Source organism: Natrix helvetica (genome assembly GCF_964273705.1).
Source record: "Natrix helvetica genome assembly, chromosome: 1".
In the NCBI taxonomy this organism is placed as follows: Eukaryota; Metazoa; Chordata; class Lepidosauria; order Squamata; family Natricidae; genus Natrix; species Natrix helvetica.
Genome location: NC_138548.1, coordinates 99,880,399 through 99,894,292, shown reverse-complemented (window position 1 = coordinate 99,894,292; position 13,894 = coordinate 99,880,399). Strand labels below are relative to the sequence as shown.

Below are 13,894 nucleotides of genomic sequence, written 5' to 3'. Positions count from 1 at the left end.
TACTTAAATAAGATTAAAATAAGTACACAAAACAATAAAAGAGCTACTTACAGAAGGTAAGTAGCTTACTACTTACTACTTGTATTTCAAAGGGAATAAATAAATACATATTTAATTTTACACATGTTAACAGCTGTTGGAATTGTGTTTGCACAACAGTGGAAAAAACAAAGATATGAAAATGAATAAATATTAGAATGTGCAAGAATGAATAAATTGACAATTAAAACCAAGAAGGCTTTGAATACTTTTTCACGTGGAATTTGTTTTATCAATTGCTAACTAACAGAAACAGCAATTAGAAATCTAAAAGTATGAAAGAAAACACCAATTATGAAAGGAAAGGTCATTAAAATGTATAAGGAAATATTATTAGTACTTGATCATTATTAATGTGTAGATAACTGCAGGACATTACATACCCACAAACACAAACTATGACAGTGCCAGGAAAACACACACACACAAAAAAAAAACAATTCCCCCCCAAAAGACTGCAGATGAAACCAGTTTTTTTCCCTAACCCTAAGAACAGGAAAGACAAAGCCACAGGAATAAAAACCATCAAGGCATTGTGGGAAATTATAAAGGACAGTGCCAGGAAGCTCACAGAACCAGCAACCACCTCACAATTACCTAAACAACCAGGTATCACACAGAAACACACAAAATCTGGCAAAGCTGCCTTGCACCAACCTGGCCTGCCCATAGAAAAGAAGCCACCTTGAGACACATACCAAACACCAACCTGTACACTTAAAAGCAACATATTGCATCACAAATAAAACATTTGCAAAAAGGAATAACATTTCTTGTAATAAACATTCTATAAACAATAAATAAATAAAAATTCCCTAAAAATAATTAAAAACCACCAGGTTCAGAGAACACCAAAGGACCCCACAGTCCTCTCCCTCCTTATCTTTTTCCTTTTTGTCCTTCGACTTCTCCTCCTCCTCCTTTCCCCACAACCCCATCTAGCACTGATGATGTTACCTAGTTTGGTAGTGAAATGTCTGTAAAAAAACCCACCAAGCTCAGAAAGCAGCAAGGATCCCACTTTCGCCCACCTCCTCCCTCTTTCTCCTTTTTGTCCCCCCCCCCCAAAGACTGCAAATGAAACCAGTGTTTTTTCCCCCCTAACCCTAAGGACAGGAAAGACAAAGCCACTGGAATAAAAACCATCAAGGCATTGTGGGAAATTATAAAGGACAGTGCCAGGAAGCTCACAGAACCAGCAACCACCTCACAATTACCTAAACAACCAGGGTGAAACACATTAAATGTGGCAAACCTGGCCTGCCCATAGAAAAGCACCCACTTTGAGATATATAAACCTGGTCTGAACACTTTTAAGCAACATATTGCACCACAAAGAAAACATTTGCAAAAAGGAATAACATTTCTTGTAGTAAATATATTTTATAAACAATTAAAACATAAAAATTCCCAAACAATAATTTAAAAAAGATATTCTATAAATAAATAAAAATCCTTAAAAACCATTGTTAAGTATTCCACCAGCAATAATTTATACTATAACTATTTTAAGATATTGTACCAACTGTAACCATTATTCCACCAGCAATAATTTATACTGTAACCATTTCAAACTATTCCACACACAATAATTTAAAATGAAAGCATTAAAAACATTCAATACACAATAAATTACAATAAAACAATTTAAAACAATTCTATACACAATACATTTTAAAGTATTGAGTATAGAATATTTTAAAATGCTTTATTTTAATTTATTTTGGATAGAATCTTTTTTAAAATAGTCTGAGACAATTGAATAAATTGAAGTAAACCATTTTAAAATATTCTATACTCAATACTTTTAAGTAAAATTATTTAAAAAAATTCTATGCACAATAAATAAAATATTATTTTAAAATACATTAAAAAAATAAAAGAAAAAAAACCAGGTTACTTACCAGCAGGCAGAATCAGCAGCTCTCCGATGCTGCAACAGGCAGCAGACAGGCAGAGAGGCAGGAGGACAGGTAAGACTGTTTAAGACTGCTTAGAGCTTAGCCAGCCAGGCGAGGCTGGAGAGGGGAGGGTGGGGGGCTTTTGGCCTAGCCTCGCAGAGGCTTGCCGCCCAGGCCAGCCCGGTGCTTCATCGAGGAAAGGCCCAGGAGCCTTTCCTCGGCGAAGCTAGCTTCCTGGCGGCCGCGCGTTCCATGCGACGCCGGCGCTTCGTCCCGGAAAGGCCCAGCAGCCTTTCCCGGGCGAAGCTAGCTTCCCGGCGGGCGCGCATTCCACGCGACGCCGGCGCTTCGTCCCGGAAAGGCCCAGCGGCCTTTCCCGGGCGAAGCTAGCTTCCCGGCGGCCGCGCGTTCCACGCGACGCCGGCGCTTCGTCCCGGAAAGGCCCAGCGGCCTTTCCCGGGCGAAGCTAGCTTCCCGGCGGCCGCGCGTTCCATGCGACCCCGGCGCTTCGTCCCGGAAAGGCCCAGAGGCCTTTCCCGGGCGAAGCTAGCTTCCCGGCGGCCGCGCGTTCCACGCGACCCTGGCGCTTCGTCCCGGAAAGGCCCAGAGGCCTTTCCTGGGTGAAGCTAGCTGCCCACCGCCCGCACGGCCCACGCCAGCCCGCCGCTTCAGCGAGGGAAGGCCTAGAGGCCTTTCCTCGCCGAAGCTAGCCTCCCGCCCCCCCTCGCGCTTAGTTGCTTACCTGAAGGAAGCAGCAAGCTCCCAGCGAAGAGAAGGGAGTTTTGAAATGGAGGACAACCCGCTTTTAAACGGGTCGCCTCCAGCCCGCTCACTGATTGGCTGAACTCCAGCCAATCAATGAGCGGCTAGCTGGGCTAGCTAGCTTAGTGCGGACGGGCGGGGGAGCGAGCGAGCTCCGTTGGGATGGCAAGGGGGATAAAGTGACAGGACCGGTGCCGGTTCCCGGTTACTTCCGGGTCCGGTTACTTCCGGGTTCGGTCTTCAACCGGTTCGCGCGATCCGGTGCGAACTGGTAGGAACCCACCACTGATCTTCCCTCTGTCCTTCAAGGCCAGCTTGTTTATTGACTACAGTGTGTGTGTACACACATTTGATTTACTTGACAAGGGAATGTCCATATAACCTTTGTTCAGGGCCGGATTTAGATGAAAAGAGGCCGTAGGCTATTCCACTTATGGGGCCCTTTCACCTCCCATTTTTAAGTTTGTAAATTACATGAGAGATAATAAAATACATCATTACTGTGATATATATCAATATATTAAATGAAACATGTTGTAATTGATACTAACCTTTATAAAAAATGTGGCACGGATAATAAATAAAAATAAAAGGCCCCTCTTGATCTTGAGGTCCTAGGCTGAAGCCTAGTTAGCCTATAGGAAAATTTGGCCCTGCCTTTGTTACTACAATTTGAGAATTTAATCCCTTTCCCAAATATATAAATTAGTAGTTCTACACATGCTGTTCTGTTATGTGGACAAAGTCAAATGTTCCGGACAACAGGTTTTTTTGCAACAATGCAACTTTGTTTCAGCAGGCCTAAACATATATTGTTCTTTTCTATATTTCTATACAACGAGTAAACAAACTTTAGTACCCATGCATGTGGGTTTGGGTGTTTTTATTGCTCCCTTCTAAATCCCATAAAATTCTTTCTGTTGGTACATAGCCTTTTCCAAGACTAGAATCCTGGTCAGACTTCACAGTGCATAGGGCAGTGATGGAGAACATTTTTTGGCTCGTGTGCCAAAAGCGGGGGGAGTGCAGGGGGGTCGTGCAGGGGTGTGCCACACCCATAATGCTATACGCACGACCACAGCGCACATGCGCCACAACAAGCACTCCATTTTTGGTGTGCTTTTTTCGTCCTCCCCAGACTCCAGAGGCTTTATAGGAGCCCGTGGAGGGCAAAAACAGCCTATGGCGCTCCTCCTGGAGGGCCTCCGGAAGCTTCAGGAGCTTCCCTGAATCCCCTGGATAATGAAAAACTGGCCCTACCTGCACTTCCAGTTTGCTCGTAGGGTTGTTTTTTGTCTTCCGGAGCCTTAAGGAAAGCCTCCTGAAGGCTCCTGAATGCGCCGGAGAGCTAAAACCGACCCTATGAGCAAACCGGAAGTCCATTGCGAACTTACGGTTTGCCCACAGAGCTGGTTTTTCATGCTCAGGAAAGCCTACGGAGGGTGAAAAATGGCCTCAAAAGAAGGTTGAAATCAGCTGGGTAGCATGTGCATGCGTGCTGGCCAGCTGACAGGGCAAGCCTCATGTACCTTGATAAATGGCTCTGGTGGCATGCGTGCCATAGGTTCGCCATCACGGACATAGAGCAAAAATTACAGTCTGGGGAAATTTCCTAATTAATTTACTATTCATTAGAAAATTAATAGTATAAAAGACCTACATAGATAAACACCTAAATTTACTTGTTTACAAATTTAAACATAGATGAAGTCCAAGTCAAGATCACAATAAATTCTGAAAGAAAATTCATTTGTAACATAAATGAATGTAACATAACAATTTCAAATAAACAAGTTCAAAAGGTAATTTTGAGGATGCAATTAATTTAGGAAGTAGTAGAAATTATTCAAAACAAATCAAATCTGACAGATTTTTTTGCACTGAAATAAATATGACTAAAAACTATTTAAATTCAGCTGGCACGTGCTCCCAACTAAAAGAAAGAAATGTTGTGGGCAAATTATATTCATCAAAGAGCAAGAAGAATGGAAACAGAAAAGGAGTATTCACCGTACCTTGCTCACACAACCTCTTGGTGAGAGATCCTTCATCTTGAAAATAAATAATTCGCTTTTGTACAATACTTGCTCTGTTTGGAAAGAGAAAAATATAGCATTTATAAAAAGCATTCAATAATTAAGATATTAAAAGTAAACAGTGCAGGAAGTAACATTATTTTCATTATATTATATCAACAGTTTAAATCTAAGTAAGCCAACTTGGAGATAAGAATTGAAATAACTGTTTTTTTCTTAAACTATTCCTATCCTACCCCTTTCTCACTGTCAGTAAATCAAATTGTACATGGATAATTAAAAACTCTATGGACTATGGAGGCATGAAATCAATGTTCTCCTTCCTTTCTCCTTCTTGTTGATATGCCATAACACTCTAGGTATTTCTTAAGGAACATAATGTCTCATCTTATTTAGCATCCTCCATCTCATTTGTAAGGAAGAGAAATATCAAACAATATTATAATAAGTCACAAGTGAGATAAGCAAATAATTAGACCACAGTAATTCCCAGTCCATTATATATGGAGGAAAGAGGATTATAGTCCAAACTCAAATGTCATTTTCTGCTTATGTTTCTCATGAATTAATGTTACTAACTCTGTAAGGGTTTATTCCAAATCCTTCTTGGTGGTACAAATTTCACTTTATTGGACATGTTTCAGTCTAAATCCAATGATAAAGAGGAAATATAAAAATTTGAATACCTGAGTGATAAATAATCAAAATTCTAAAAGGTGAAAATTTTATGTGAATAAAATTGATATAAGACATAGTTACAGAGAAGGAAGTCCTTACATTAAATCTCTTCTCTACCATGAACAAACGAACATGGTGGCTCAGTGGCTAAGATGCAGAGGTTGTCGATCAGAAGGTCGGCAGTTCAGCTGTTCAAATCCCTAGCATCACATAATGGAGTGACCCCCCTTTACTTGCCCAAGCTTCTGCCAACCTAGCAGTTCAAAAGCATGTAAAAATGCAAGTAGAAAAATAGGGTGGAAAGGTTACAGCATTCTGTGCACCTTCGGCATTTAGTCATGCTGACCACATGCCCACAGAGACAACTTTGGACACTGCTGGCTCTTCGGCTTTGAAATGGAGATGAGCACTTTCCCCTAGAGTCGGGAATGACTAGGACATATGTGCGAGGGGAACTTTCACCTTTACCTTACCATGTATACTCTGGGAGTCTTACAAAAGCTACTCTATTATCTTTCTATATTTATGCATGTGCTTATTTTCATTCTGATTACAATTTGTACTCGCTTCTGGTAAAATCTGCCATCATTCTAAGAGCAATTACATCATTTGTTTAAACCATAGAATGTCTACAGTTTCAAGCATGATGCTTTTAAGTAGCATTTAAGATCCCCATCTTGCCAGCACAATCATGAAAGAACTAGAGAAATACTATAGCTTCAACAGTATTTCTGGCTGCTGAAAAAATGACTTCCTTAAGCATAACTGTGATGGAATTTTTCCAGGTCCAAAATGGATTGAAAGACTCTTTATAGAAGGCTGTCAGGAATTATGGAGACCCACAGTGAGAAGTAAAAGATCATATGAATAAACTTCTGCTCACAAAAGTGGTTGTTTTCATTCTTAGAAGCTGCTTTTTTGTAAAGCCCAGTTAGTTTTGAGATTAGAAATCCAGTATTTTTGAAATATCAGACAGATTTTTGTAAAGTTTACAAAGTCTTTTGTCTAGTGCTAAAAAAGCCACAAAAATGGAACAGTTAAGCACAAAGCCAGATTTTTGAAAGCCTCTTCTCCTTGGTCTTTGATGTTTAGTGTTTTTATAGACATCAATGCACTTTCTTCTGTATTGAAAATTTCAAAATCCACGTTTTGATCTAGCAGCCACCAAAAAATACAATAAGTCATATTTTCTTGAAAAAATATACTCCCAGAGCAGATCAGTTTCCTTTAAATGATATTTAAATGTTAAATACTAATATTTCTTTTAAAGCTGTTGTGATAAATGTCCATTTCTATCTGTGTGTATCAGCAAGTATCATGGAAATGTACAGAATGTACACATCTGTAATTCACTTCTTTGAAAAAGTTTTCTTTGTTTTGTTCTAATTTCAACCTTCTTTTTTAGCACTAGACAAAAAAGAGGTTCTCAGGGTCCATTCTGTGCCTCAAGTAAAAAATGCCACCTATATCATTATAAGCGCCATATGTGAATTTCATAGGCCATGAGATAACTGACATCTTGCTATAAATCTCAAACCTATGACTGTGAAAAACACTTCACATGATAGTGTAGAAACTGTCATTGTTGTTGCTTTCTTTTTGATTTTTGTGTGCTTTCATTTGCTTCTCTCCTGTTTTTTTTTCAGTATCTCAACTCTTCAAATTTACAATTGCAAATAACAACAAGAATAATCATAACAGTATAACTAAAGGAAAAATATAAATGTTTAGGGCATACAACAAGGATATATTTGTGCCAGGTAATGGGTGTAGTATATGTAATCTTGGGTGCAATGGCCCAAAAACATTTAATTGTGTTCTTGTAAAACGGTGACTCCCGATCAGTGGTGGGTTACGACTGGTACACCCTGGTATGGGCGTACCGGTACTTGCCAGGAGCACCAGGTACCGTTCTGGTACGGTGCTCCGGAGGGCCCACCTGCCCGCCTGTGCTCCTTACTGGTATTTGAAGTTTTTGGGGTTTCCGCTCAGGCGCACAGAGCACATACTGCCTGAGTGACACTCCGCTGAGCAGCTGGAGCATTGAGGAAGCGTCACAGAGCGTCATGGGTGGTAAGTGCGTATGTGTGTGCTGTGCACACGTGCGCACACGCTGCATTGATTCATGTGATCCGCGCCCGGCCCCATTGCACTGTACCGGTTGAAATGGGATCCGGAACCCACCACTGCTCCAGATATACCTAAAAATAAGCCTATAGAGCTAACAGATCTGGGTGGTAAAAGCTTAGATGAACCCTAGAAGATAACAGAGAGTTTTCTATATGCTTCTACTTCTTTCTAGAGGTCATTTGAATGTTTGCACCCCAGATCTAGCAGCCCTAATGAAACAGCTTACTAGATGTGGCCCATTACTTTGACTGCATGGTTTTATAGGTCTATGCTTAGTATACTGAATAGTTAATTCTTTCCTATAACTATTTACAGACATCCAAGTACAAGTAACATATCTTGTTATACACATGTTAAAGCTTATGCCCACATGAGAAATAACCTCATTAAATTCTGCATATTTGTTTGGAAGGGAAGATGTGTGACTAATAAGGTGGTTAGCTTTTATATTTAAAGGCTTTCTACTAAAAAAATAACATTGGAAAGTAGGGAAGGATATAGCCGAATAAAGAACACATTTTCCTGACAAAAACATCAAACCAAAAGCTGTTGTTTTAGAGTTTTCCATTTTTAATGGATGTAGAAAATCAGGGGTTAGCTTACCTGAAATGAATCAGATGCTGTCATCAGAAGAAATTAAGGGTAAAAATTATGGTATTTGGGATATATTCCTCACAGGGGTAAATTTGTTTGTTAGAAAATATTGCTGTCTACAGTTCATGGGCTCTAAAACATGACATGAAAGATAAAAAGCCATTTACCTATTTGGCTTCTTTAGCATACTAGTTAGGGTACTGCGCCATGAAATTCCTGGTTCAAATGATATTTTCTCACAAACTGGCCTAGTCATCCTTAGGCAAGTTAGTCTTTTTCAGGCACTCTACATGGCTAGATGGATGGTTAGAAATATACAAGGCAATTGAATCACACTATGGGAAATACTGAAACTCTCAAGCACTACATAAATGCCAGGAATTAATAATACTGGAAAGGGTTGTTTTCATTTGTTAAGATAATAATCCCAAGTGACCAAATATGGAGTGTTTAGTATGCTTCTGTGACACAATTAAGTATTAGATGTCCCCAATGCACTATCACTATCATAAAATGATAACATTAATAAGCCACTTAAAATAATTATGAACATTCCAAATAGTTTTTCCCCTAAGCTATTTGATTAAGGGTTTGAATATTTATAAGATTTCTGCTCCTTTTGTGTTAACAAGATTTCAGTTCTTACTTTATTAAGTTGGGTTGGATTTCCCCCCCTCTGTAGTTCATTTAACTTCATCACAATAAGCCATCTCACTTCATATATGTGCCATTTGATTTAAATCAGTTTAGTTTCTTGTAGATATCACTGTCAGGATGTCACTGCAGTTAGTGGACCTAGGCTTTGATATCTACATATATAATTGTAAGGGCCAAAACTGGCAACTATAAGTCTTGGCCTTTAGATCTTTTCACCATTGTCAGATAATATTGTTGAGAATTACATATGAATCCAAGAAAGTGTAGAATATATCCCAGTAGGAAAATATTGTCTGACAGTCTAAAGACTGTCTGAGAGATCTAAAGGCCAAGAGTTAACATGTCCCCTTTTACATGTTTTTTAAAAGAACTGTGGTGGGCAGTGGTTAAAATATAGTATTGAAGGCTACTTCAGGTGACTGCCAGCTGCCAGCAGTTTGATTCTCACTGGCTCAAGGTTGACTCAGCCTTCCATCCTTCTGAGGTCAGTAAAATGAGGACCCAGATTGTTCAGGGCAATATACTGACTCTGTAAACTGCTTAGAGAGGGCTGTAAAGCACTGTGAAGTTGTATAAAAGACTAAGTGCTATTGCTATTGCTACATGTATGTGATATACACAATAGAAACTAAAAAGAAAAGAGGTTTTAACTGCCTGTTTGCTCTTGTTATTGGACCACACTGCAGATGCTTCTGACTTAGCCCCAGAATTTAAAACGTAAGCCTTTCCCTCCCACTCTTTTTGACTCAATTGAAAATTAGCTACTCATTTCTCAGTGCCTAGATTGCACCTGCTGTACATAATTCAGTCTACACTGTGTAGTGCTAGTTGCCAGGTTCAGCCCTTAAAATTACATCGTACCAGTGGTGGGTTTCAATTTCTTTTACTACTAATTCGTGCACGCATGCTCACGTGCTGCAATGAGCGTTCCGCAACTGCTACCAGTTCGCCCAATCTGGGGCGAACTAGCAGAAACCCACCTCTGATCTGTAATATTGAAGACTAGGTCAACTAACAGCTGTGACACATTAACTCTGTTTAGTATCTTTACAGTAAAAACACACCATTGCCATGCTATTAGCACTGGATTTTACTGGTTCTATCACACCCTCTAAGATAGTTACGCCTATAATACAAATTTCATCTTCAATATCTTCAAATTCATAGTCTATAGAGGGTTAACATCTGTTCTGATACAATTCTAGATTGAATAATAAGTTCTTTGGAGGATTCCTCCGAGCCATTACTACTGACAAGCTGTTGGGTTAAAACTTTGATGAAGCACTATCTAGTATGCTTCCAAGCATATTCAAATGCCTCTCGTTGCCAAGCTTGATCAATTAAAAGCAATTTCTTAATTAAGCCATGAAAAGGTTGTGAAAAATGCTGGATTCAAATACAAAGGATATAAAAAGGACTTAATGTTTACAAGGAACAATCATCTGCTTGAAGTAGTTCATTCTACTATATAGTATAATATTAGTTTTATTTTGTATCTGTTCTAGGTAGCTTTTGCCAATTTAGAATCAGGAAACCTGACATAGTAAGCAGTTAAAACAAAGGTCTTTCCTTTCCTCTCCTCTCCTCCCCTTTCCCCCTTTCCCCTTACTTTCCCATGCATAACAGGTGTAATCCCTCTGGAACATGCCTGTGATTTTGTTGTTACCATTTGTATTTTTAATTTTACTGCCAAATAAAAGTCCACAGGGAAAAAGCTGAAAGAAACACTGAACTTCATAACTTCATAGTTCCTAATTGGGGCAGCGCCAGAATTGCATGCTATGAGTCTGAATTCAAAGTATATATTTTGCAAAACTTTATTTTTTTCATTTCTCTAATACCATAAGCTCAAAATAATACATCCAATTTGTAGAGGTTACGGTGTTCAATGCTTAATGTATGATATACGTTGACACGAAAGGTAGGAGGACTCCATCAATCACCTTAAATTTTTCCATTTTATATCAGCAAATCAATTATTGTAAGATATTGTTCAAATATATGAGGAGGATTTTCCCCTTAAATTTTTTATTCCAAATTCTTTATATATTTTCCTTTGAAATACTTGTAGGAGATAGAAAAAGTGGTAGAGGAATTTAGGAAAAAGGGACGAACGAGAAAGAAACTCAGAATAACCCTGTGTCAAGGCGGCCTCCCTCAACAACCAAGAAAGAAACCACTTAACTCCATTTTGCAGAATTAAGAGTACTTTTACTGGTTATGAAAAGATAACAGCTAAGCAAAGCAAGGTCTGAGGCAAAAGCACGCGAAATCATACATATCAATATGTGACCAACCCCCTCCCCCCGGTAACACTCATCCCACTGTCCAATCGGCAAATCCCTCAGGTTTCATGTGAGTTTCATCTTCAAGGAGCATCATCAGGTTGGTATGCAGGATGGTTGGCCTTGACCAACACCAAGCACCAGTCTCCAGCATGCGCAGTAGATGGTGAGAACAAAACTCCCTTTTCACAATCTCTCCTGTACTAAAACTTCCCCTGTGAAATACCAAGCCCCTCCTCCCCGTTTCAATGGCAGCCGAAAGCAAATAGCGAAGCAGAGGCTGGCATCCTGCTGATATCCCCTTGAGAAAGACCAGGTTAAGCAATAGGCATGGCAGGGATTTCAGAAATGCTTTTTACTACAGTAAGATTGAATAACGGAGACATGAAAACCTGTCCAACTTTCTCTTTTATGTTAAAATCAAGATGGAGTTATTTTGAGTTTCTTTTCCACACTTTCCTCCTTCCCAGGTCTGTGTAATCTTTCCTACAAGCACTCCTCCTGTGAATGATTCATTCATTCATTCTGTCCATTTCCAAGGCGAGCTCCAAATTTCTTTACACAACTAGAGAATCTCTTTTAAGGAAATCAAACTATATAATTTAAAATCCTGGGCCCCGAGGGATCTAATGTTCTCAACTATATTTACTGAGTTGTCTTAACAAGGTACAAAATTTCCATGGAAGAAAAGAGAACAAAAAGGAAGTAGTGTTTTTAATTATTTTTAATACCACAATTTATTACAATATTAGTCCATCATTTATTCTGTAAAAGGAATAAATAAGGATTTTATTTGAAAGAAAACGATTTGAAAGAAAAGGTTCGCACCAAACGTAAATGAATTATTTCTCATTAACACAGTTTTTTATTATGACTTTTGTGAGAGCCTTAAAAAATATGTTTTTTTCCCATGATTTGCACAAACTGACTCCATAGTACCACATTTTCTTTCAAGGCCTACTGTCTTGCACTTGCCTTCCAATATAATTTTATAACTGTCCACAGCCCTATTACCTTTAATATATTTGCAAGGAGAGAGTACCTTTAATTCAGTGTGGACTGGTGACTGCCTAGACAAATCCTTGAAGTTTCTTGGCAAGATTTTGGAGGTGGTTCTCCATGGCCTCCTTCCAAGGGCTGAGAGAGAATGGCCCAAGGTCACTCAGCAGGTTTTATGCATAAGGCAGATTAGAACTCAAGTCTCCACTGTGAGCTTTTAGCCTGGTGCCTTAACACTACATCAAACTGGCTTTTCTTTCATATGGTTTATTAAAACTGTAATATACTATTAAAGAAATGAGAAGGCACTGTACTTGTTCCACACATATGGTCACATTTTCCTTTGTCATTATAGGACTCTCTCTCTCTCTCTCTCTCTCTCTCTCTCTCTCTCTCTCTCTCTCTCTCTCTCTCTGTGTATATGTGTGTGTAAGATCTTTATTTGATCTTACACACAATAATTTGATCTGCAGGTATGCTAGCAATATTTACTTTTATTTATTGCTCAGCTTTACTTACTTGCTATCAAAATAATAAATATCTTCTCTTCGTTTCCATATTACTTTATTCCATACTACTTTATTCAGGACTCTGACACAATGATCAGCCTTTCCTGTATTGAATCACCAGCCCCAGCCCTCCTTATTCCAAATCACATTTTTTTTCCCATTGTGGCAAATGTTCCCTTAAGAAACCAGATAAGCAATTTTAGCATGAATTACAAATCATGTGCCAAAGAACAAATTGCAAAGGAAAAGATAATAACTCCATTCTTTGAGATATGAACTATACCATTTATGGCAAATGATTGAATAAAAGACAGTATAGAGACATATTATATGCTTGGAAATTAGTTTCTGAGAAGCCGTTTTCTTGGCAATAAGTGATCATCTTCTCTCTCTGATGAAAAATGAAATGCATACTCTCTTTTCAAATACTTCACCTTGATCCTTCAAGTGAGCTAAGGATAACCAATCCCAAGAAGGCTGAAGCACTTTCCTAGACTATCTTCTCCGTCTGAATCATTTATTTCAGTTTTGGACAAGCCTGGCCTTAATGTTATGTGAATCAAGTAATGCTTCTTTAATGGAGGTTCTTCTCCTCACTGCCTCCCTCTGTTCCTCCAAAACTGCCTTAGTGATTTCCTAACTTAAAAGAGATTAGAAGGGCATGCTGTGGGAGTTATTTCTCACACTGATTGAAGGACTAGCGGTTACCAAACTAAGCAGATGGAAGCTGCCTCCCTTTCATAAAAGAGAAGTCCATCCAACCTTTGCACAGAAAGAGCAGGAGAAAATGGGCATGTGTTTTGCTGCCTTAATTGCCTGTACTGTACTGAATACAGAGGTACAGAGGCATCAATTGAAAGTAGAGTACTCACTGGCATTCCCATAGTATATTGTTTGTTTTCTTTCCAATAAAGACTAATAATCAGAGTTCTTAGATTCTTACATTAACTGTTTCTAGTCCTAAATGTTACACATGTTTCTCAAGCAGCACATGTTACACCTCTGGTCTGAGAATTGCACCGGCTACCGATATACTCCCAAGCAATGTTCCCTCTAATTTTTTTTCAGTGTGAGCAGAAAAGTATAGTGTTTGAGCGGCACATTTTTATGCCTGAGCAGCACCTGAATTTTTTTCACAGGTGTCACCCAAGACAACAACAAAATCAGTATTATTTGAAACTCAAAGTTATGTTTATTCAAGGTACCCGCTTAATTAAAAGTGTTATATAGTATCACTTAACAACGCTCCTGCTTAGCAACCAAAATGTTGGGTCAGAAACTCTGGCATTTGAAGCACGCAAGTC

At 38.9% G+C, this 13,894-nt stretch overlaps 1 protein-coding gene across 2 annotated transcripts in view; it reads right to left on the bottom strand.

Moving 5' to 3' along the window:
- Window positions 1-13,894, bottom strand: part of SPON1 (spondin 1) — a 333,634-nt gene that overhangs the window by 206,163 nt on the left and 113,577 nt on the right. For both annotated transcript variants that reach the window (XM_081938796.1, XM_081938797.1), the window contains exon 5: window positions 4,718-4,791. In XM_081938796.1, coding sequence (XP_081794922.1) covers window positions 4,718-4,791 — 74 coding nt within the window. The remainder of the gene's footprint in view (window positions 1-4,717; window positions 4,792-13,894) is intronic.